This window comes from Cheilinus undulatus, linkage group 19 (assembly GCF_018320785.1).
Source record: "Cheilinus undulatus linkage group 19, ASM1832078v1, whole genome shotgun sequence".
Taxonomy (NCBI): domain Eukaryota; kingdom Metazoa; phylum Chordata; class Actinopteri; order Labriformes; family Labridae; genus Cheilinus; species Cheilinus undulatus.
The window spans coordinates 40,565,204-40,591,162 of record NC_054883.1 but is presented as its reverse complement, the minus strand read 5'-3'; the positions used below and the strand labels follow the sequence as shown (position 1 = coordinate 40,591,162).

Genomic DNA, 25,959 nt, shown 5'->3' with positions numbered 1-25,959 from the left:
CATCAGAGCCACTTTTTACCTTTTTTCACAACTGTTTCACTCTTACTCCACATTTTGCCATTTTTACCTTTTTTTTTTGTCCACCCCTTTTTGCCACTTTTTTTTTTTGCATTGCAGTAATAATAGCAGTAACTTTAATCTCATTTTTGCCTATTTTGAACCACATTTGCCACTTCTCACCCCAACTCAACTTTCCAATCTGTTTCACCTCTAAAATCTGTCAATTTTTGCAACATTTTTGCCTCTCTTAACCCATTTTATTCAACTTTTGACCCATTTGTGCCACTCTTAAACACATTTTCACTACTTCATCCATCCACGTTAGCCTGTTTACATTTTTTGCCACTTCTAACCTACTGACAGAACGTCAGTTAAAGTGGCAAAAACTCGCGTTGTGGTTTATTGTACTCTGGTCTGCTTGATGCCCTAAAGTAGCTTTTTCTTCATATTTTGTTGTCAATATGTGATGATGAAATAATAAAATAAAAAAACACTCAAAATATAAACCCAAAGACACTTTACATCCTTATATTTCCACATTTTATTAAAAAAAATCAAATTGTGCCACCAGGTAGGAGAGAGATTGTCAGTTGGAGCTGATTAGATAGCAGCCGAGGTTTTTAACCCTACAGTACATGAGATTTAATCCCAACTTTACTGCACTACGTCTTCTTAAAATCTACTCAGCCATACACAGGCTTGTTTTAAAACATATAAAGGTCCATAGTCAGATTAGAAAAATATTATCATTGTCAATAATGCATTAAAGACGTGAAACTGGCCCACAGGTACAAAAATGACATTCATTTAAAAAGACATGAAAATAAACTTTGTACAAATATTCTTTACAGCTCCTGTGTCTGTTTCCTGTCAGGGAGAGAAATCAGACTTTCTGCTCACATATTTTCACCAACAGGCTCCACAGGGGGTCTCTGGCTTTGAGCTGCACTCCTGGATCTGAGCTCTGCAAACAGAAACATGAATTAAAACTGTGCAATCACAAAAAACACACCTTTACGCCCTCGTACACAAACACACCGTACTTACTCTGAAACTTCTTTGCAGTTGTATTTAATGCCTCCATCCAGCTCTTTCTGTAAATCCTTCAAAGATTGGTTTGTACAATTTGACCTGAAGATGATTCAGAAAAAAAACACTTTTAATATATTTTAGTTTTTACTTTTTATTCCAGAGTATTTGGATGTTGTAGCTTTAAAATAGCCACTGTGGAAGAGCATACAGAGCTTTTAAAGACCTGTTCCACTCAAAAATAAGCAGGAAAGAGACATTTGTAAAACTTATTTTGAAAATCTTACACATGTTTCTCCTGTGTGACCAGAATAATATTCAGACTTCTCATCTTCTGGGAGCTGAACCTCTTCACCTCAATGCTTCCAAAAATACTGAAAAAAAGTAGGAAAGATTACAGATTTAAAGTTAGCGTTTTTATCCGGTAAAAAATGATAAAAGGAAAATCAGAAGCAGTATGTAAAATAAAAATACAGTATGTAATGTAATTAGGACTGACTGATTTATAGTTTTACAACCTAAATGGCAATGCATATATAGTAAGCACGTCATGCTGCCACTTCTGTATTTTATTATTTTCTTTTCTCATTTTATGACAAATATCCAATAAAGGATAAGTGATGCTGCTTTTCTTTCATTTCAGTGGCTTTCTCCAAATTTGATTTACAAAACACTGCAGGAACTAAATCCAGAAGAAATCTGTGCTAAAATAAGCTGAACGATTGAGCAACACAAATATTCTGTTTGGATGTGCACAGCAACTTCCACTGCTATTTAAATAAATAAATCAAGAAATTTACTTGTAATTTTTCCCTTTCTCCAGCTGTTAAAATCAGATTTCCATATTCCTAGAACTGGAGTTATATAATCTAAATTATATCAGTGATACTCAACTGTGGCTCTTTTATGTCTTGACTTGAAACATTTTTCCCATTGCTGCCACTTCTTTTTGATACTTTTATCCAGCTTTTTGCAATTTTTTGACCCTTTTGTTGCTTTTTTTTTTGCTACTTTTCACCCATTTAAGCTGCCTTTTGCAATTAAATGCAACCTATTTCCCATTTTGCCACTCTTTCATGTTTTTGGCGTTTTTTTCCATCTTTTTGCAGATTTTTGCCCATTTTAGTCATTTTTGACTCTTTTTTGCCACAGTCTTGCCACTCTTGGACCATTTTTGCCACCTGTAACTCATTTTTTACCACTTCTCACCCATTTTTGACACTTTCTGCCCTTTTTGCCACTTTGTCTCCCCATTCTTGCCACTTTCCTCCCGGTGTTTGCCGCTTTTGGCCTATTTTTGCTACTTCTTTTTGCCACTTTTCAACCTCTTTTTGACACTTTCATCCTGCTTTTTGCAATATTTTGCTACTTTTTGCCACTTACCACCTATTGAAGCTGCAGTTAAATTCATCTTTATTCTAATTTTTCCACCTTTTTGCAGATTTTTGCCCATTTTAGTCACTTTTCACTCATTTCCTTTTGTCACATTTTCCTACCAGTGTTTGCCCCTTTTTGCCTTTTCTTGCCACTTCTCGCCCATTTATACTGCCTTCTGCAACTAAATGCTACTTTTTGCCCATTTTTCCCACTTTTTCACAATTTTTTGCAACCTTTAACTTATTTTTTGGTCACTTTCGCCACTTTTCTCCCAGTGTTTGCTGCTTTTTGACCACTTTTTCCACCTTTAACTTATTTTAACTGCCCCTTTTCACCTCGTAGATTGTGGCTCTTGCAAATGTATTTTTCAACAGTTTGGCTCCATGGTTGAGCAGGGTTGAGTAACACTGACCTATATAGTCTTTGTTATTAACCCATTATTGATGATATTCCAAGAATACGATAAGCTAAATAACAAGAGACTCTCTTGTTATTTAGCTTATCGTATTCTCTTGAAGAGAATAACCCATAGACATTCTGGTAATTTATAAAATACCTCAGCTGTTCCTGAATATCAAAGGTGTCAAGTAACTAAGTACAAATACTTTGTTACCTTACTTAAGTAGAAATTTTGGGTATCTATACTTTACTGGAGTAATTATTTTTCAGCTTACTTTTTACTTCTACTTCTTACATTTTAAAAATAGCCTCGTTACTCCTATTTCATTCCAGCTTGTTTTCATTCCGGCTTGTCATCGTCAAAAAAAACAAAAAAAAAACCAAAAACCTATCCACATAAATCGCACCATCCGGATAGAGTGAATTTGATTGTGGTTGGATGAGAAGTATAAACATAACACCATTCTGACACCCTATTGGTTTGTACGTGATCCATCGCACCTGCGCACGACACAAATCACGTCACACTCCAGCAAGGAAACAGCAGACGTATGTAGCCTAGTATGAAGATGTCCGTGGCAGAGACTCAAGGGAACTCGAGCGAAATGTCCCAACCAATCACCAGCCAGGACGTTGGTAGTACACATATATGGTTCTTGAATGTATTTGCATTGTACTGAAATGCATTCATATTCAATGGGCATAAATGTGGCTGAAACAGATGCATCCAAATGTTTTAACATTAACATTTTAATATAACATTATAGACATTATGGCCTTTAGAAAAATGTGTTTTGGGGAGGTGGGGTAGTGCACTATAGGCCCCTGTGGCGCGGTGTAAACTTTTGTCCTTAATGGCACTTTATCCCCCCTTACATTACTTTTACTTTTATACTTGAAGTAGTTTTGAAACCAGTACTTTTACACTTTAACTTGAGTAAAAAGCTTGAGTTGATACTTCAACTTTGACAAAAGTCTTTTTAAACCCTAGTATCTATACTTCTACCTGAGGAATGTGAATACCTCTGCTGAATATTCCCAGAGACGCTCAGCAGTCGTCTAATGTAACCTGTGAGTGAACCTTTTAATGGGACGTCTGCCAGCATTATCAGATAGACAGGCATATCGACCGATAAGAAAGATAAAACTCTAGAGATCCACTCTTGTTATGTAAGGTGATGTTACACAACTAACACACTAAATAGGCTACATGTGTCTACACTGAATGAAGATATAAGCACAGACCCAAATAAACACAATTATTTCTTTATCCGAGTTAAACTCATAGACAAACTTAACTACTTTATTTAAAGACCCTGTAAAGTGAAATCCAAACTCAAGGCCCGGGGGCCAAATCCGGCCCGTGGTGCAGTTATACCCGGCCCAACAGATCATATGATATTTTTATTAGAACTGGCCCACCAGTATGAGGTCTGCAGATTTCCTCCAGTATAAAAATGTAAACTTAACCTGGATGATTCATAACATCTGTGCTGAGTCAGAAAAATGAGAAAAAGTAAACTGTAAAAATAATTTGATAAAAAGTCAGGAACGTAGGAGAAATTTGTGTTTTCTTTATATTTTCAATTTTGCATCTCAGTTATGACTAAAAGTTATGGTTTTGACTTTTTATTTCATATTTTAACCTTTACATCTCATAACTTTGACTTTTTATCTCAGATTTTACCTTTTAGATTCATAATTTTACATTAAATCCTAGCTTGACCTTTGTAAGTCATGATTTTGACTTTAATCTCATGTTTTGACCTTTAAAACTCGTGATTTTTAACATTGTTTTACATTTTGACTTTTAAAACTCATGAATTTGAAATTTACTCTCATATTTTGACATTTTAAACTCACAATTTAGATGCTTCTCTCACATTTTGATTGTTAAATCTCATGATTTTAAATTTTATCTCAGTTTTGCTGACCATTTCAACTCCTAACTTTGACTTTTAGCTCATTTTTTAACCTTCAAAACTTGTGATTTTGACTTTCATATGTTGACTTAAAAATCATGGTTTCAGAATTCTATCTCATGCTTCGCCTTTTAAAAACATTAATTTGACTTTAAATGTCATGTTTTTACCTTTTTTAACTTGTAAGTTTGACTTTTTATCTGAGATTCTGAGTTTTTAACTTACCATGTTGACCTTATAATCTCAAAATCATTTAGGTTGACACTCAGTGGTTAAATATTAAGCCTGTTAGGCTCTTAGACCCAAATTGAGAATCCGGCCCCTGCTGTGATTGTTTGACACCCCTACTTTACAGGATCTTTACCTACACTCTAGCTTGCTGAACCTTGGCCTACATGACACCCCTGGTAGGCCGTATCACATTAAACTCACGTGTAACTGAAGTAATAAGTAACTACTTCAGCACAGTTGAAAATTTGACTTATTTGTCTCTAAACCAGGCCGGGAAATCAGCACCTACCACCAGGTAATGGCAGGTCACCAATAAAATTAATTTCCAACCCTGATCTTAACTTTGGACTAGCTGAGAGAAAACAGCTAGAGGTCAACTGAACACCTACTGAATCACAGCGATCACATTTAAGCACCTAACTGGATCTGACAAACATATAACCCTGGTTTAGCCTCTTTTAAACTGTTCTGTCTTAGACACAATGACATGATACTAATTTAGACTACTTAGGCTTCTGTACACAAGTCTACAAACTTTGCAGAGATTGTGTCCATTTAGAGGGGTAAAGGCTAACGAGAGTGCAGCTTCACTGTTTGATTTACAGTACATGAAAATAAAGAGTCAGCACATGATCTGACCTGAAGACTCTTTCCTGCTCAAAGTCCAACCAAAGGGGAAAGAGATATACACTGAACGTGCACGATTCAGGATGGATTCACAGCTAAGTAAGCAGAGAGTAACACTAAAACAGCAAAAAAAAACCTGATCCGAAATCCCCTTTTTATCCTTCGTGAATTTAAAGAAGAGGTGAAGAGTATCTTACCTGTATGGACTGAAAGGTGTGGCGATGGATCCGTTCAGCATTGCTGTGGTGTCACCACACGCAACTTCTGCAAACTATAAACATAAGAAAGATGTTTAATGTTTAACAGAGGTCACAGTTCTGTTTACTTTAAAACACAACACCATCGTACTGCTGTCTTTCTGAGTCAAAGATTGGTTTATTGTGAATTTCAGACAATAAGGATTCTTGCAGCGGCATATCATCCTTTAAGTAAATGCCAATCTAATGTTATGGATCGTATTTCCATGAGTAGAAAATGTTTTTCATGTTGGACAGAGTGGTGTAACACTCCTTTTTTTATTGCAAGACTTAACCATATGTTATCACAGTTGATATAGATGTTAAAGAAGGAACAAAATGGATCCATGAAATCTTTTTGGTCAGATGGGTCAAAAAACTGTTCATATTTAACCAGTTGATACACTATATTGCCAAAAGTATTCACTCATCCATCCAAATAATGGAAATCAGGTGTTCCAATCACTTCCATGTCCACAGGTGTATAAAATCATCACCTAGGCATGCAGACTGTTTCTACAAACATTAGTGAAAGAATGGCTCGCTCTCAGGAGCTCAGTGAATTCCAGCGTGGTGCTGTGATAGGATGCCACCTGTGCAACAAGTCCAGTGGTGACATTTCCTGGCTCCTAAATATTCCACAGTCAACTGTCAGTGGTATTATAACAAAGTGGAAGAGATTGGGAACGACAGCAACTCAGCCACCAAGTGGTAGGCCGTGTAAAATGATGGAGCAGGGTCAGCGGATGCTGAGGCACATAGTGCGCAGAAGTCTTGAAAGTGGTCTCGGACTTCATTGTAACCACTCCTGAATCGTCCACGCTGAACACCAGGTTTGTCTTTGCCATGTTGGTGGCCAACTTTCTGCAGAGTCAATGGCTACAGACCTCTAAACTTCATGTGGCCTTCAGATTAGCTCAAGAACAGTGGTAGAGAGCTTCATGGAATGGGTTTCCATGGCCGAGCAGCTGCATCCGAGCCATACATCACCAAGTGCAATGCAAAGCGTGGGATGCAGTGGTGTAAAGCACGCCGCCACTGGACTCTAGAGCAGTGGAGACGCCTTCTCTGGAGTCGCCAAACCTAGACTTCTCCATCTGGCAACCTGATGGACCAGTCTGGGTTTGGCGGTTGCCAGGAGAACAGTACTTGTCTGACTGCATTGTGCCAAGTGTAAAGTTTGGTGGAGGGGGTATTATGGTGTGGGCTTGTTTTTCAGGAGCTGGGCTTGGCCCCTTAGTTCTAGTCAAAGGAACTCTGAATGCTTCAGCATACCAAGAGATTTTGGACAATTCCATGCTCCCAACTTTGTGGGAACAGTTTGGGGATGGCCCCTTCCTGTTCCAACATGACTGTGCACCAGTGCACAAAGCAAGCTCCATAAAGACATGGAGGAGAGAGTTTGGTGTGGATCAACTTGACTGGCCCGCACAGAGTCCTGACCTCAACCCCATAGAACACCTTTGGGATGAATTAGAGCGGAGACTGAGAGCCAGGCCTTCTGGTCCAACATCAGTGTGACCTCACACATGAGCTTCTGGAAGAATGGTAAAAAATACCCATAAACACACTCCTAAACCTTGTGGAAAGCCTTCCCAGAGGAGTTGAAGCTGTTATAGCTGCAAAGGGTGGACCGACGTCATATGAAACCGTATGGATAAAAAATGGGATGTCACTGAAGTTGATTTGCCAGTCAAGGCAGGTGAGGGAATACTTTTGTCAATATAGTGTTTAATTCCTGACATATTGTTTGTCTTTTTCATAAAGATATCTGCAGAAGGCTTCTTTATCAAAGTTTTTTGTGATAAAATATATATTCACAAATTTGTTTGATGTTGCTTTTGTTCTAGAGACTGTCTTCTATGGTAATTCAGTGAAAATTCTCCATCTAACTCTCTGTTTTCTAGTCCTGATAGGTGGTTTTACACATCTGAAACAAGACTAACAGTTCCACCACAAAACAAAGACATCCTTCCTTCAAAAGCGGCCCTCACGCTGATGTCAAATGTGGTAGAGTTTGGCAAACAATCAGGTCTTTTGAAGGTCTTTCCCACTCAAGAGGAAGACACAATAAGTAGGTGAAGAGCGACACATTCCTGACATTTCAACAACAGCTCACAGCTGCTCTGATCGACAGACTCTACACAGTTCTGCTGAAATGATGACAAGTTACACCATCTATGAGTTCAGGCCCTCTTTAAAAAAGTTTGACCATCAAAAATGACAAGTACACAGCTGGGGTTGGTCCACTTCACTGTTGCAAGATAAACAGTCAAAATCAGGAACCAGGAAATGTAATGTTTAAATAGATATTTATGTCAGAGATGTGAATTTAAATTATCTCATGATTTGTGATTCCCAGTTCACAACATTCCCGATTCATTATAAAGAGGCGACTATTTCAGCATTTACTCCAGTCTGCTGTGCATAAGGGGGCTGTAAATTATTATTTGACATTAAAAAGCTTAATGAAACATGCTCAAGATAATGCTTTTTAGCATATTTTGAGCCAGTTTCCAATCAGCTAATTACAATAATAAAGAAAAGGGTCACTTGTGCCTTTTCATTCTGTAGACCAGTGGTTCTCAAATGGTGTGGCGAGGCACAAGGCAAGTCAAGGTGTGCCTTGGGGATCTGGCTGGACCCCTAATAAAGAACAGAGAATGCTCCCTCCCCAGTTGTGATTTATTGATGATATCAGTGTGTGTGTGTGTGTGTGTGTGGGTGTGTGTGGGTGTGTGTGTGGGATGGATCAGTAGCATTGGTGCTAGCATCCTGGCTAACAGTTACCTCATTTGGCAAGCTATAACTGAGTTGAATCTGGTATTGAAATTATTAATTCATGCTACTTTTAACCAAGTTAACATTTTTTTTTACCTATTTGTCGTTTATTTTGACAACTCAAAACTTTTTTCCTGCTTTTTTGCAATTTTGCAACTTTTTAAAATAATTTAAACTCAATTTTGTGACATTTGTGCCATTTTTTTCCTAATCTTGCTATTATTTGGAATGTTTTTGCCAATCTTTCAACACTTTTAACCCCTTTTTACCACCTTAAAGCAACTTTAACCCTTTTTGCCAGTTTTTCTGCTACTTGTAACCTATTTTGCCACCTTTTTGCCAATTTTCGCTCACTTTGCCTTTCTTTGGCCACTTTTCTGCCCAATTTTGCACATTTTTAAATCACTTTTAACGCATTTTAACCACTTTTTAAAAACATTTTACCCCTTTTGGCCACTTGTTACCATTTTTGCCACAATTTGGTCACTTTCAGCTTGTTTTTGCCCCTTATGCCAATGGTTACCCATTACTGACTTTGTCTTGCCACTTTTTTCCCTATTTTGCCATGTTTTTTCATCACTTTTAACCCATTTTTTGCCACCTTTTGTCCACACAAAAAGTCTATTTTGTATTGATATAAATATGGTGTGCCATGAGATTTAATCTTAACCTTAGCTGTGCCTTAGGCTAAAAACGTTTGTAAACCCCTGCTGTAGAGCATTTATGATGTCCAGCACTGATGTTGGACGAGAAGGCCTGGCTTGCAATCTCTGTTCCAGTTCCTCCAAAGCTGCTCAGTGGGGTTGAAGTCAGGACTCTGTGTGGGCCAGTCAAGTTCTTCCACACCCGCTCTGTGATTTTACATAGTCTTCGTCTATGCGGCTGAGTTGCCGCTGTTCCTAAAGCAGGGGTCATCAAGTACATTTGCACAAGGGGCCACATTTAGTCTCAACAGAAACTCTGGGGGCCAGACTTTCAAATACACAATAATTAAATTAACATTTTGGTCTGATTGAAATGTTATTGCAGTAGTGTTTGTATTTTCCTTTAAACTACAGGACATTTTGAGTCATTACCAGTGAGATCTATTCCTATTATCTATAATGCAGCAGGCCTGACAACCGGATTTGCTGGACCCCTGAAAATCCCAGAGAATGGGCCCTCCTTGTTTAATCCCCTTTGTGTCAGTCTTTTATCCATTTTTGCCACTTTTCCTCTATTTTAGCCACTTTTAACCCATTGTTGATACTTTTTTGCCCCCTTTTGCCTCATTAACCCATTTTTTTTTAGGATTTTAACCCCCTTCAAACTACTTGTTCTGCATGTTTTATCTGCTTTATGCCACTCTTATCATCAATTTTTGCCACTTTTAACCCCGTTTCTTTACTTTCTTGCACTATTTTTGTCATTCGTAACCAATTTTTGATACCCTTTGCCCCTTTTTTCCTCCTTTACCATTTTTTGACACATTTTAACATCTTTTCACAAGTTTTTCTGCCAATTTTTGCAGCACTTCTGCCAACCTTGACATTTTTAAAATTTCGACTAACTTTGACAGTAAATTACTGTAAAAACAGATCAAATGCTTAGTCATTCTAAAACTATTTTAGTGTTATTTGGGATGGATTTAACAGCTGCAGACATTTAAAGCAAAAGGATACTCTTAAAATCTTCTTTTCCTCCTTTTCTGATTTTAATGATCTTTCCGGGGCCAGACAGGAAGCTTTGGGGGGCCTGATGTGGCCCCCGGACCGCCAGTTGATGATCAGTTTCCTAAACGCTTCCACTTTCTAATAATACTACCTACAGTTGACTGTGGAATATCCAGCAGGGATGAAACTTCATGAACCATCTAATTGCAAGGGTGGCATCCATCATATTCAGTGATGGCAGATGAGACTGCATGGCTAGGTGATTGATTTTATGCACCTGTGACCTGATTTAAACACCTGAAGTCACTAGTACAGCCCATTAATACCTTATTTAGCAGCTGATTAGAAATAACTTCTTAGTTATTGGGGGCATTTTTTTTTTTAAAGATGCTGGCAACAGGTAATGTAAATCTTTATGTGGAGTTATTTCAACTTCTAGCAGGTTAAACTGTACCATAATTCCATTAAATGCATACTAGTTTTGTTTTTCGTGACATCTATGGTGAGAATATTATTTTGTTTTGCACCAAAACTTGTTTTTTGGTTACTGCTGGTGGAAACTGGAAGAGAGTGTTATTTTTTTAGTTATTCTTCGACAGAGAAAAACTCAAGCAGAGCTGCTCTGAATGTGTGGGTTGCCCCTGCTCGCTCAGGAGAGAGCTACGCAATGTGGCTCCATAGAGACCAGCACAAAGCCTCATTGATGAAGAACCAGGCAGAGCGAGTTTCCTTCTCTCCTCTCCATCATAATCACTTATGCACAGGGGATTTTTGCTTCACCTTCTGTTCCAAATGTGTTATTTTAACCGCTGCTTCATCCCAGGATGATACTAATTCTGACTAAAGTGGTGAACTGTTGACGACTTACAGCAGCTGAGACTCGGTTCCAGAAAGAGCGAACAGTGTTGTTGTCACAGTCTGTCCATCCTGGGCAGTCAGATGTCAACGTTTCTGAAACAAAGCACACAAAGTTATACGACTTTTTTCCTTTTCAGTGTTAAAAAAATGCCTCCGATCCTCTTTCTAAGCTCTTTCTTCAGCCTTTTCTTTGTATTTTTCTATGTTCTCCTTGCTTTTCTTTTTCATGAATAGTGTTGGCACCTGGAGAAGCTGTGTCTTTGTTCGTGGGGGCAAACAGAGTCCATGTGGTAGGGTGGGTAGTATCAGCATTATCACGTTCCAGTCAAACTCAGTCACAGCAGGGGCCGGATTCTGGATTAAGGTCTAACCTGAAAGCCTACGAGGGTCAACACTTAACCATAACTGTCAGCCTCATTTTCAACAGTAATAAAATATGACAAAAACAGCACTGATGATAAATCATTTAGAAAATAAAAGAAAGTAAAAATGGTAAGTTTAAAAGCTCAAAATCTGAGATGAAAAATGTCCATCTTATCATTTCAAAAGGTCAGGACATGATATAATTAATAGTAATAAAGGTCAAACTCTGAGTTAAAATTAAAATCTTGGGTTTAAAAGTCAAAATATGGCATAAGATTTTAAATTGTGAGTCTAATAGGTCAACATATGGAATTAAAAAGCCAAAGTAAGGAGCTGAAAATGTCAAAATATGAGCTAAAATTCAAAATAATGACTTATAAAGTTAAAGATTCAAGTTAAAATTGAGAATCTAAAAGGTCAAAATATGATATGAAAAGTTAAAGATATGAATTCAAAATTTCAAATTTGAAAAAAAAAAAAATAAATAAATTAATAGGTTTAAAAGGACAAAATATGGGATTAAAAAGCCAAAATAATGAGTTTAAAAGATAGAAGTATGACTTAAAACTTAAAATTGTGAATTTTAAAGATAAAAAATGTGACACATTAAGTCCAAATTACGAGTTGAAAAAGGTCAAAGCATGAAATAAAAAGTCAAAATCAAAAGTTTGAGTCATCCTTAGATGCAAAATTGAAATCATAAAATAAAAACACAATCTATTTTCCAACATTCCTGACTTTTTAACTGATTTTTCTTACTCCTTTCAATTTCAGATGTTTTTGACTTAACAAGGATATTTTAATTAATCAAGTTGAAGTTTACATTTTTATACAGGAGGAAATCTGCAGACATCATACTGGTGGGACACTTATTATGCAAATATGATATGATCTTGCGGGCCGGATAAAATCGTTCCACGGGCCGGATTTGGCCCCCGGGCCTTGAGGTTGACACCTTTGTCCAACAGTAAATTGTGTTGTGCATAGCTAAGTATGAGCAACTGCAACCATGGCACAGCTGAGTGTATGTGGATGCAAAGCTAAAAAGCAAGTTAGTCTCTAATAATAATAATAATAACTTTATTTACATAGCACCTTTAAAAACAGATGTTTACAAAGCGCTTTAACAGACATGGCAAAAGCAAGAACTTGCAAGAATGTAAGTTGTAGTAATGTAAGAATGCACTAAAGTTCAGCGCGTAAGCTCTGTGCCAAACCCTCTTTACTACGTGACCTTAAGATAAACCTTTAAGTTGCTTCTCTTTCAATTCTTGTGCCAGGAACTGCTACAAGCCAAACATTCTGATAATGGGCTTGAAAAAAAAAAACAAGATGTGGCATGACTTGCTTTGATAAGTCATTATGTCAGTTACTGTTGGCATTACAAATAACACCTCAGGGGTTTGGCTGTAGTAGATCTTTTTGTTCCATCTTCTGTTGCAGAGGCATGCAAAATGCATTTATAGTTATTTTGGATCTCTGCAAACAAGTTTCACGATCATTCAGCTAAACTCATTTAGCTACCTGCTTTCTAACTTATCTGTTTTGAGGCTTCCTTACCACTGCTGCCCTCTTTTCCACACCAGGTCAGACCATCCAGCACTGATCCCAGCAGAGTGTCCTCCAGGGTGACAAAGCAATCCTTCTTCCCTGTGAAGTCATGAACCACATCCTTCGTTTTGCTCCAGAACATCATCTAAACCAGGACAAAGCCAGTGCATTAAGCTTGAAAAATCGAAGTATTAACGGTGGGTTACTGTGCATAAAAGCGAGGTGTGATGTTTACTCTGTTGCATGCAGGTTTGAAGGGAGCTGCAGCAATGAGAGGGTCGTAGGCCTCCATGGGAACGTTACAGGGGTCCTTCCCCACGTAGGATTGTTCGAAAGCAGCCCATACTTTTTCACAGTCGTATCTGAAAAACAAATGACGGTGCTGCTTAGTCTAGGAATGCAGATCAGCCTCATTCTGAGGGATGCTGAGTGTCCAACTTCAATTGGTGCAGGTTATGTAAGAAAGGTGTGCACTTTATTTTCACTCTGTGTTCTTTTGTAAGTTGAAGTTTATTTGATTTACTTATTGACAAAACATAACTATGGTCTGCATTTCAAGCATAGAATCAACACATTATTCCCATTCCTTTACTTTCGGTTAAACTGACACACTAAATCTGTCATAGTTTAGGTTTAACAGACAGTGACTGTGAAAATTATAAATAAATAAGATTAATAGGTTAGAAATTAAAGTAAATCTACCACAAAAAAGGCTTTAAGTTACTAGAAAAAAACGTTTACAGTGTGCAACCTGCAGAGGATGCAGGAAAGAAAACCTCCTGTCAGTCACTGGCTGCAGAGCCGCACAGACAATGCACTTGGACTGACTCCAACTTAAACGTTTCATTTCCTTCTAGATGCTGTCTGAAAAGCACTTATAGCACTTATTACTATTGCACCAGTCCCACCATTTCATCAGAAAAATGAATCATTGATACTGTAACGCCCAAGACTGCTTGCAGGCATGTGAGGCACACACAATCATGAAATCACAACGTCTGCATTCCTTTTTTTATTCCATAGACTCAATAGATCAGTGTTTCCCAACCATTTTTCCTTGGAACCCCCCCTACATGTACCTAAGAAAAGTGGCCATTCGCCCATTTAAGCAGTGTTTTGCAATTAAATGCCACTAATTTCCCATTTTGCCACTCTTTCCAATTTTTTTTTTTTTTTTTGCTCATTTTCCACCTTTTTCTTGTTTTTGCCCATTTCAGTCACTTTTCAATCATTTTTCTGCACGTTTTTGACACTTTTGGACAATTTTGGCCACCTATAACTCATTTTTTTTTGCCAATTTTCACCCATTTTTGCCACTTTCAGCCCATTTTTGCAACTTTTAGTCACTTTTCTCCTCTTTTTGCCACTTTTATCCTGCTTTTTGCCATTTTTTTTGCCACTTCTCGTCCATTTAAGTTGCCTTTTGCAATTAAATGCTACTTCTTGTCCATTTTCCCACCTTTTTTTGTGGTTTTTGCCCATTTTAGTCACTTTTTAATAATTTGTCTCCACGTTTTTGACAGTTTTGGGCCATTTTTGCCACCTATAACTCATTTTTTTGCCACTTTCTACCTATTTTTGCCACTTTTCTCAAAGTGTTTGCCACTTCAAGCCCATTTTTGCCACTTTTTGTCACTTTTCCCTTTTTTTTTTTGACACTTTTATCCTGCCTTTTGCCATTTTTTGCCACTTCTTGCCCATTTAAGCTGCCTTTTGCAATTAAATGCCACTTTTTGTCAATGTTCCCACCTTTTTTTCTGATTTTTGTCCATTTAAGTCACTTTCCACTCATTTTTTTTGCAACATTTTGCCAGTTTTCTCCCAGTGTTTGCAGCTTTTTGACCATTTTTGCCACCTTTAACTTTTTTAATTGCCACTTTTCACCACTTAGATTGTGGCTCTTGCAAATTTATTTTCAACAGTTTGTCTCTTTGGTTGAGTAACACTGTTCTAAAGTATCTGTTGAGCCGTATCATATTTTATTGTCTTTAGCCCATCATTAGTGTCTTAAAAACAGAAACATGTGTTTCACAAGCAGCATAATGAAAGTTAGTACAGAAACATCACCTCAACTTTTTGTCTATTTGTCCCTTTAAGCCAGGGGTTCTCCACCACTTCAGCCTGTGACCCCCAAAATAAAGGTGTCAGAGACCGGGGACCCCCACTGTACCTGACGGTGGTTGAACACAGACATGAACATTCAAGAATAGTCATGTGGAGACAAGACTGCTCACGGGGGGGGGGGGGGCTTTCTGGGACCCCAAAGCAAAACTCAAAAGTCCAGTTCATTTGCTGTGGGTGAGGTGAGGTTTATTAAAGAATGCCTGAGCATCCTGGAGAACTGACCGACGCAGCGCAGGACTGCATCTGTGAGCCAATACAGAGCAGAGTAAAGCAAGGGTTCTCATACATGGTAACAGGATGTTTAAACAAGATAAATAACAAAAAGGTAAACAAAGAAACAGTAAAATAAAGGGGGGGGGGGGGCATTCTGACCAGCTTGAAGAGGGGTCATCCAAGGCAAAGGGAAGCGACACCTGGGTGTCGTAAGGGTCTGAAGGTCTAGGTGAAAAGATAAAAAGGGGTCACAGTAGGGAGGCCAGCAAAAGAAGCTTAGTGTGGCCCTGGCAGTTTGAGGGTCCCAAAAGTTCTTTGATAAGGATCAGGTCAGCGGTGCCAGTGGGTGGATACAGCTACTAAATATCAGTCAGATTAATCATTTACCACATTTATCACACAATTTCTTCATCAGAGCCCATGTTTAAGTTATCTGTCATTGCCATACTTTAACCAGAATAATAACCACTCTTACCAAAGCAACTAATATCCCAAATATATTTTCTTATTCATTTGTGCCTTAGTATCTTCTTCTTAAGAATGTAAACCCATTTTCTTAAAAACAGGATTAAAGTGGGTTAAAAATTGCTAAAATGAGTTAAAATGGCAAAAATGGGTGGAAAAAGTGGTGAAATTGGATTTTAAAAGTAGAAGAAATGGGTTGTGAGTGGCAAAAATAAGAAATGAATGGCAATAATGGGTTAATGTGACAAAAATGTGGCAAATTTGGTGAAATGGGATTTAAAAGTCGAAACAAATGGTTGGAACTGGCAAAATTGGTTTAACTGAGACAGAAAAATATGCAAAATTTGTCAGAAATGGGTTAAACTGTCAAAAATCTGCATCACAAATAGTGGTTAAAGTAGGCATCAAATGTGTTAAAAAGGACTAATAGTGCTATCATTAGGTCAACAAAAGTAACAATAGGCAAAAACATGACAAAAAAGTGAAATAATGTGGGATGAAAACTGGTTAAAATCAGGTAGAATTGGTGTGAAGTGGCAAAAGTGAGTAAAAAGTGGCAAAAAAGGGTCCAAATTGTGAAAAAATTGATGAAAAGTTGGGTAGGGAAAGTTGTTAAAAAGTGGTACAAATAGATATTTTGAATATAAAAACCTCATATCAGTTTGGCACACTTCTCAGCTCCTAAAGAGGGAACATTTATTCAGGATGCTGGCACCAAAGCAACTGATGAATTGTTTTATTTTGTATTAAACTAATATCATCCATATATTTTCATTAAAACGGCTAAAATATACAGCTTGATAATAATAATAATAATATTAATAAGTTTATTTATATAGCACCTTTTAAGAACATCACAGTCACAAAGTGCTTTACAAAGAAACTCAGGCAATGATGCAAAGGTACAATCAAAGAATACACAGCACAACACAACAAGTTAAGTAAAGGCCAGACCAAACAAGTAGGTCTTAAGTTGCTTTTTAAATGAATCAACAGTGTCTACTGATCTTAAACCCAAAGGAAGTGAACTGCAAAGAGTTGGAGCAATGACCCTAAAAGCACAGTCTCCTTTAGATTTCAGTCTGGAGTTTGGTGCAGCCAGCAGGTCCTGAGGACTGAAGAGTCCTGCTGGGACTGTACGGTTTTAAGAGTTCGGTAACGTGGGCTGGTGCCTGTCCATGAAGAGCCTTAAAAGTAAACACAAGGATCTTAAAATGTATTCTGAAGTGTATGGGAAGCCAGGGGAGAGAATGTGTGACCTTTTTGAAGACTTGGTAAGTAGTCTGGCTGCGGCGTTTTGAACTAGTTGTAGACGATTTATAGATGTTTTACTGAGACAGGTGAAAAGTGAGTTACAGTAGTCTAAACGGGAGGAAATGAGAGTGTGAATAACCATCTCCATCTGAGCTGTAGGAACAATGTGTCTGAGTTGAGCAATATTTCTGAGTTGGAAAAAAACAAGAACAGACCAGATTATTGACATGTTGATGAAGAGACAAGGAGTGGCTCAATGAAACACCAAGATTATGCAGAACAGGTTCTACACAAGTAGACAGGGTACCAATTTCCTCCAAAATACCAGGCACTAAACTATCCGGGGCCGAGACGAGGACCTCTGTTTTGTTTAGCTGTAGATAATTATCTGACATCCGTATAACAGTGATAAGATACATCTCTAAAGCTGTTGATTATGTGGCTGAGTGGGAGCAGGTACAAGGAGAATAATAGTGGTCCAAGGACCGAACCTTGGGGAACTCCACAGACCAGGGGGGAATTAGAAGAGCTGTGGCTGTTAACAGTGCCTGAGAAAGTTCTGTTCGACAGGTAAGAGGAGAACCAATCAATGGCTGAGCCAGAAATGCCCACCCACTGCTTTAGCCTATCAACTGAAATACCATGATCCACAGTGTCAAAGGCTGCACTGAGATCCAATAACACAACACAGAACATCTACCTTCATCACTGCTGATCAGGAGGTCATTAAAGACTCTAAGAAGGGCTGATTCTGTTGAATGTGACTGACAAAAACCAGACTGAAACTTATCCAGGATGTTATGAGTGTCCAAGGCAGCTGGAAGTTGTTTGGCGACCACTTTTTCTAGAATTTGAGAGATAAAGGCTAGTTTTGAAATAAGCCTATAGTTTTGGGGCTATTTTGGGGATATCATTTTTAAAATATTCTCGATTTTTTAAGGCATCTGGCGACCCCTTCTCAGTGTCTCGCGACCCCCAAAGGGGTCCTGACCCCAATATTGAGAACCCCTGCTTTAAGCAACATTACACTTGCAGAGTGTGTTTATTGCCTAACTTTGGTGAAACTGAGAACGAGATTCATTTTCTGTTTTACTGTCCAATTTATGATGACTTAAGGGATTTACTTTTCAGGAAAATGTTGATTAATGCAGACTTCTTCCGGTTTGATGATTGTGAAAAACTTGAGTTCTGTTTCATAAAAGGAACTTTTGCCATAGCAGATTTTATCTGCAAAGCTTGGGAGAAAAGGCAGAGTTTAGTGTTTACTACTGAGCTGAGAAAAGATCAGGCAACTCTGTAATTGCTATGATCTCATTTTTATCTTATTTTTTTTGTTAAACACTGCGATTGTATTTTTGGTGTCTTATAAACCCATGAGGGGTTGGGCACTTTTTGTGCATGATACGTAAATAAAGTACAAACAATCAATGTATTCCACTTCATCTCAGAGGTAAAAAAAACAGTATTTTTATTTAAACTCTTCCACATCTATCAGACTCATTTAGTTACTTGGACTTCCTAATGCCCTTCCTGTCCAGTGAGACCATGTTTATATGATGCATTGCTTTGGATTGATGTCAAAACAGCATATAGAGTTGTTAAAAATAGCACAACCTTAACCACCTAAGACCCTGCATCCACATATGAGGACATTACTTTTTTGGCTTTCCAACATCATAGCAGTCATTTTTGGTATTAAAATTGATGTAATAATTGTTCAAAATATCCATTCAAGTTTAAGGTATTTGCTTGAAATGCTGGGATAATTTCCTGTTTAGATATTTTAGAGAATTTGCTTGGAAGATATTCAAGTATTTTTATTGAAATTAAGAGGACAAACTTGTATATTTTGGAGGGTTTCATGGCTTTAAATTAATTTTAATTTTTTATGCATTTTCATGGGAATATGGGGAAATTATTACCAAAGTTTTGGGAAGTTGGATTGGCAATTTGGGCTTCAGGATTGTCCTTTTGAATTTTTCAGCATTTTTCTTAGAAAACTTTTGGGGGTTTGGGTTATTTCCATTATTTTGACAGAATTTTGGAGAATGTTTCTCAAAAATGTCTAGATTTGCCAAGAAATTGAAGGGGGAATTTACTTTCATATTTGGGGAATTTGCTTGAAATTTTCAGGAATTTGCAGGAATTTTTGGGAAATTTTTATTGGGATATTCACTGAAAGATTTGAGTGCTATCTAAAGAAATATTTGGGTACTTTAAAAATATGTATAAGAATTTTCGTAGACATTTTTTTTTAATTATGAAATTTTGGGGTATTTTGGAAAGGAAAATTTCCAAGAAATCCCTGTTCACTGACTAGACTGATATTTTAACTTATCTTATTTATCCCACATAAGTTGGAGAAAATAAAAATGCTGTCCAAACAACGGCTCGGGTCTCAGGAGGTAAAACATCTACAGCAGGAGATGCAGCATGAACTATTTCAGCTGTAGTTTCACTACAAAACCTACAGCAGAAACAAAGAACTGATATTACTCACATTTGTGTCACTTAAAGTGAATTTACTCAGATAACTCATTCCTAATAATCTCTGGATACCGTGTTTAAGTGTGCAGACGTGCTGTAAGTGTGACATTATTACTTTCACTTCATTCAGGGGTGTGAAAAATGATTTAATACTTGGCCCCAAACCCCGTTTGTAGGAAACAGAATGAAACGTGAACGTGCTACTTGTTGACGCAGGTATTTGGCATCATTACGCTCTGATAGTTGTCCAGGGAAACCCCTGTTTTCCTGCGGCTGAGACCCCGTACCCACTCCATACATGCTGCTCTGTACATTAACTGTCAAAATGCCAGAACTCACCCTACAAACTTCTGACATCTGTCCATGAATGTCGTCTTAAATGTTTCTGAACTCCGGTTGAGCGACACTCCCAGACCAATACCGAGGATAATGATGAGGAGCAGGACCAAGACGACGGCTGGGACCAGGCACCGCTTGGCCCGTTTCTTCGGAGGACGGCGGACGACAGGCTCCATGTAGGAACCACTCTGAAATATTAAAACGTCGCGGGAGGTTTGGCTGTCGACCTCGGGTTTGTTGACACTCAGGAGTCACTCGCGCTCCGGCGTGTATTTATAGAGAGGTGTGCGATCCTCGGCGCGCGCGCACACGTGCACTAGCTCGAGGCTATTTAAGCTGTCCAATAGGGAGTCTTGTCTGATACGGTGGAGCTCTCAAACCTGAGGTCTGAGCGTGACGGAAATTCATTAGCAGTTTCACTTTCCATAGTTTTAACCAGTAGTGAGGGAAGTTCTCATTCTGTTTATGACAGTTTTGAGTTCTAGTCTTAGTCTTCAGATTTAAAAAGTTTAGGTCAGTGTTACTCAACCCTGCTCAAATTGTTGAAATATACCTTTACAAGAGCCACAATCTAAGTGGTGAAAAGTGGGTGAAAGTTGTTAAAGCTGGTAAAATAGGTGAAAAAGCAGCAAAAAAGTGGCCAAAAACTGGGTGAACAAGGATAAAACAGGCAGAAAATGGCAAAAACTGGGTAAAAAGTGACAAAAAAGTGGCAGAAATGGGTTAGATGTGACATAAAATGACTTAAAAGTGGCAATAATGGTAATGGTGAGGGGGAATGAGTGAAAAGTGACTAAAATTGGCAAAAAGCAGCAGAAAGGTGGGGAAAATGAGTGAAAAGTGACTAAAATTGGCAAAAAGCAGCAGAAAGGTGGGGAAAATGAGTGAAAAGTGACTAAAATTGGCAAAAAGCAGCAAAAAGGTTGGTGAAAATGAGTGAATAGTGACTAAAATTGGCAAAAAGCAGCAGAAAGTTTGGGGAAAATGAGTGAAAAGTAACTAAAACTGGCAAAAAGCAGCAGAAGGGTTGGTGAAAATAAGTGAAAAGTGACTAAAATTGGCAAAAAGCAGAAAAAAGGTGGGTGAAAATGAGTGAAGAGTGACTAAAATTGGCAAAAAGCAGCAGAAAGGTGGGGAAAATGAGTGACTAGTGACTAAAATTGGCAAAAAGCAGCAGAAAGTTTGGGGAAAATGAGTGAATAGTGACTAAAATTGGCAAAAAGCAGCAGAACGGTGGGGAAAATGAGTGAAAAGTGACTAAACTTGGCAAAAAGCAGAAAAAAGATTGGTGAAAATTAGTAAAAAGTGACTAAATTTGGCAAAAAGCAGCCAAAAGGTTTGGAAATGAGTGACAAGTGACTAAATTTGGCAAAAAGCAGCAGAAAGGTGGGGAAAATGAGTGAAGAGTGACTAAAATTGGCAAAAAGCAGCAGAAAGGTGGGGAAAATGAGTGACAAGTGACTAAATTTGGCAAAAAAGGTTGGTGAAAATGAGTGACTAGTGACTAAAATTGGCAAAAAGCAGCAGAAAGTTTGGGGAAAATGAGTGAAAAGTAACTAAAACTGGCAAAAAGCAGCAGAACGGTGGGGAAAATGAGTGAAAAGTGACTAAACTTGGCAAAAAGCAGAAAAAAGGTGGGTGAAAATGAGTGAAAAGTGACTAAAATTGGCAAAAAGCAGCAGAACGGTGGGGAAAATGAGTGAAAAGTGACTAAACTTGGCAAAAAGCAGAAAAAAGGTGGGTGAAAATGAGTGAAAGGTGACTAAAATTGGCAAAAAGCAGAAAAAAGATTGGTGAAAATTAGTAAAAAGTGACTAAATTTGGCAAAAAGCAGCCAAAAGGTTTGGAAATGAGTGACAAGTGACTAAATTTGGCAAAAAGCAGCAAAAAGATTGGTGAAAATTAGTAAAAAGTGACTAAATTTGGCAAAAAGCAGCCAAAAGGTTTGGAAATGAGTGACAAGTGACTAAATTTGGCAAAAAGCAGCCAAAAGGTTTGGAAATGAGTGACAAGTGACTAAATTTGGCAAAAAGCAGCAGAAAGGTGGGGAAAATGAGTGAAAAGTGATTAAAATTGGCCAAAAAAGCAAGCGGCATGTGATGGCAAGAGTAACCTTAAATGGGCAAGAAGTGGCAAGCAAGGAAAAATATGCAATTTGCGAAAAGCAAGATAAAGGGGCAAAAAGGGTAAAAACGAGCAAAAATTTGCAAACAAGGGCAATGGGAATATACAGACAAAAAATAAAGGTTGACAATTAAAGGCTACTTTGTAAGTCTGTGAAACAAACTGATTAATGTAACTTGCAGTGGATAATTCTGGGGTCAAAGTTTACCTTTTTTTAAGGTTTTCTGGGGAATAATATTTCAAATGAAGACGTAAAAGAGCCACAAATCATCACAAGAGAGCCACACGTGCTCTAGAGCCACACGTTGAGTTTCCCTGGTTTAGGTCGTATTTTAGGCTGGTCATTTTTAACCACTTTAAGTCAATGAAAAGTCAAAAACAGTCTAGTCTAGTTTAGTCCAGTTTAAATCAATAAAAAGCCCAACAGTCTGGCTGTAGCCTGTTAAACTCTTACAGCCACTCTCACGGGCCGTTCATCGATGCTGTTCATCTCAGAATGGAAATACACGCTAAAACTTTCTCAATAAAACAGATCAAAGTTTAGCTTAGACTTAGGCTAAAAGTTAAAGTACGGTTAGAATACCAAAATTAAAAAGTAAAAAAAACAAAAACAAAACTGAGCCTCAAAAACTAATACAAAACATTTAACAGAGTCTTCCTACAGGAAAAAAGATTGTCCTCATGAAAGCGTTCTAACACAGCAAGTGCCAACAGCGTAAGCTTAAGGACAACTTAGCTACGTTAGCTACCTCGCTAAAGCTAAGTTCACACAGCAGCTACATGTGCTACATATGTCTATGTTATCTACATAGCTAAGTCAGCTATAGCTAAGTTTGACAAAGCTCATGTTTCTACTTAGCATAGCTGTATATAGATAACATAGCTATGCAGCTAACATAGCAATGTTGTCAACGCAGCTAAAGCTAAGCTCACAAAGCAGCTATGTGAGCTGTGTATATACACTAGCAAAGTAGCTAAGTTTGATAAAGCTCATGTTGCTACTAAGCTAAGCTATATGTAGATAATATAGCTAACATAGTAATGTTGCTAACACAGCTAAAGCAAAGATCAGCTACGTACACTATTTAGATACATTAAGGAAGTAGCAAAGTTTGCTTTTAAAAGTTTGTTAAGTTGCTAAAGCTAACTTAGCAACATTGGTTTATGTAGGAACGTAAATTAAGTAGCTAGCATGGCTACGTTAGCTTTACAAAGCTTAAACAAGCTAACATTCGTGTAACTACTTCTGAAATAGGTCTACACATACAGTTAGTGAATCCCAGATTAGACCTCTGACCTTTTTCTCAGTTTTATTTTTGAAATATATCTCCGTCTGTAGTGTTTACAATCTGGTTATTTCATGAATGCAACCGCCTTTTTTTGTTCTTGAAGAAGTTTAAATAAAGAAATATAGATTTAAAACTGGAAAGACGTACTGTTAAGGCATTTCCTTTCTGAGATATACATGGTTTCAGATGAACGGTCTATGGCTGTCAAACCAGTAAAGTTTTAATTGCAGTTAGCCTCAGAATTCCTGTAATTAATTGTGATTAATCTCCCATTTGTCACTGTTGAAATTCCACAGTTCTGCATTTAAAACTGTTGTTGTTTCATTTGGGATTTTTCAGTATTTAGCATCTAGTAACCTTGTAAAGCAGCTGGATTGGCCAAAGATATCAGTTTGGTGTGTGTACTGTAGGCCGATTTTATTGTTGCTCACAATTTATCACCTGAAAGCAAATATATCTACAGTGTAAGAGTTTCTGCTATCCAGTAAACCCGCCATGTTTTGTTTTCTTTCAGGGAATGCGGCTCCAGACAGGTTTCTACAGCACAGATTTGAAGTCCTGTAATCATCTTCAGTCTCAAGCTTCAGGAGGGACCACCTGCCTGGTTGTACACTTCATTGAGGAAGCCATTTGTAAAACTTGTGGTGCAAGCGTGAACATGTTCATTCACTTACTGGTTCACTTTGTGGTCTAAACGTGGGCAGAACTCTTTCACCTTTTGTGTCGGGCAGGTTTATCTAAATGTAGAGACCTTAACAGTAGCAGGAGAAGTTCATGCAGCAGTCATCAGCAGCTGAGAGATTGTTGTGTGCCATAAATCAAAGTTCGAGGAAAAGTCATCAGTGGTAAACATGCTAAGAAATGAAGCAGACCTTTGAGTACGAAAAAGTGAATCAAACTGAATGATTGACCTTAAGGAACAAGTTCTTAGGGTCTAATGATGTAACAGTACATGTCTGTCTTTCAAAGTCTGCCTTGTGCTTTTATTATCATGCACTTAATGACATGTTCATTGATAAGTATGCTGTGGTTACCATGAAATATCAATATGCCAGCTGTTAAAGCAGAAGAAAACAAGAGCTGCGTGTCTGTTTGGGTGTGTTTCCTCATTGCATAATTTTTAGGGTTATTGCAACCTTTGAATCTTTGTCATTATACAAGACAGTCAGAGTCTGCAGAGTTTCCCTGGTGACCTTTTCCCCAGAGACACAAATAGAAGCCACACATGGATGCAGGGCTGGATAAAGCTCCTATTGCACGGATGTCAAACTCAAGGCCCGGGGACCAAATGTGGCCCACGGTGCAGTTTTACCCGGCCTGCAAGATCATTTCATATTTTAATTAGAAGTGTCTCACCTGAATGAGGTCTGCAGATTTCCTCCGGTATGAAAATGTGAATTTAACCTTGAAGATTAAAAAAAAAAAACCTTCTTAAGTCATAAAAATCTGAAAAAGTAGAGAGTAGAAATAGTCAGGAGTGAGGGAAAGAAATTAATTTGTATTTTCATTTCATATTTTCATTTTGCATCCCAAGATTATGACCTAAACTTCGGATTTTGACCTTTTAAATTCATAATTTGAACATTTTCTCTCATATTGTGACCTTTTAAACTCCCAGCTTTGACTTTTAATCCCATATTTTCACTTTTTAAACTCCTGATCTAGAATTTTATCTCATGTTTTGACCTTTTAGAGTCACTATTTTGAATTTTATCTTTTATTTTGACCTTTTAAACTCTTCATTTTGTATTTTATCTCAAATCTTGATCTTTAAACTCATGATTGTAAGTCTCTATCTCATACATTTGCCTTTTAAAACATTTTTTTTTTACTTTTAATTTTGTATTTTGACCTTTAGGACTTATAAAGTTGACTTTTTGTCTCAGATTTTTAGCCTTTAACTCATTTATTCATTCATTTAGCATTTATTTGACATGGACACACAGTAACATTGATGCTGTGATATTTAATCATAGATTTTTTTTTTTTTTAAATCTTAAAATCCTTTATCATCACTGTTTATTTTCCCTATAATCCATGACCTGTGAAAACACAGTTGACAGTTTTTGGTTAAATCTTGACCCTTTTAGGCCCTCAGGTTAGACCTGAGGTTTCCCATATAACTCCCATGCAACTGATACACTATTATGCCAAAAGTATTCTTCCCATTCTTCCCTCACTCCTGAACAAGACCCTGAGATACTTGAACTCCTTCACTTGGGGCAGGATCTCATTCCCAACCTTGTCCCACCCTTTTCTGACTGAGGACCATGGCCTCAGATTTGGAGGCGCTGATTCTAATCCCAGCCGCTTCCAGTGAGAGCTGAAGGAAGTAAATGACCTTCTAAAAAAACCCTTTGTTTGAAAACACAGTTATGATGGGTTAAAATTGCAAGAAACGGCAAAAATGGTGGAAAAGGTGGTGGAATTGGATATTTGAATAACATAACTGGGTTAAAATTTGCAAAAAATAAAAGAATAAAAGTGGCAAAAAATAACAAAAAATGGGATAAAGTAGCAAAAATGGGCACAAAATGTAGTGAAGGGGGGATAAAAAAGCGGCTGAAACTTGGCTTTAAAGTGCAAAAAATCAATGGAAATTTGGTGGAATGGGATGAAAAATTGATACAAAGAGGCA

The 25,959-nt window shown here is 37.7% G+C and overlaps 1 protein-coding gene and 1 long non-coding RNA gene across 3 annotated transcripts; one reads left to right on the top strand and one right to left on the bottom strand.

The window, feature by feature from the left end:
- Positions 1-526: 526 nt before the first annotated feature.
- LOC121527044 (ADP-ribosyl cyclase/cyclic ADP-ribose hydrolase 1-like) lies at positions 527-20,245 on the bottom strand. The gene is made up of 8 exons (XM_041813722.1): positions 19,909-20,245; positions 13,262-13,388; positions 13,036-13,171; positions 11,123-11,205; positions 5,783-5,856; positions 1,317-1,403; positions 1,048-1,131; positions 527-964 (listed from the first exon to the last, which is right to left on the bottom strand). The coding sequence occupies exons 1-8, from the start codon at positions 20,082-20,084 to the stop codon at positions 907-909; spliced, it is 825 nt and encodes a 274-aa protein (XP_041669656.1). The 5' UTR covers positions 20,085-20,245; the 3' UTR covers positions 527-906.
- On the top strand, positions 19,984-24,394 carry LOC121527045. 2 transcript variants are annotated; one of them, XR_005993369.1, is made up of 3 exons: positions 20,008-20,084; positions 23,661-23,716; positions 23,836-24,394. It is a non-coding gene; the product is annotated as an uncharacterized LOC121527045 (long non-coding RNA). The 2 variants fall into 2 exon arrangements; XR_005993370.1 differs by lacking the exon at positions 23,661-23,716 and having other exon boundaries at positions 19,984-20,084.
- Positions 24,395-25,959: the final 1,565 nt, after the last annotated feature.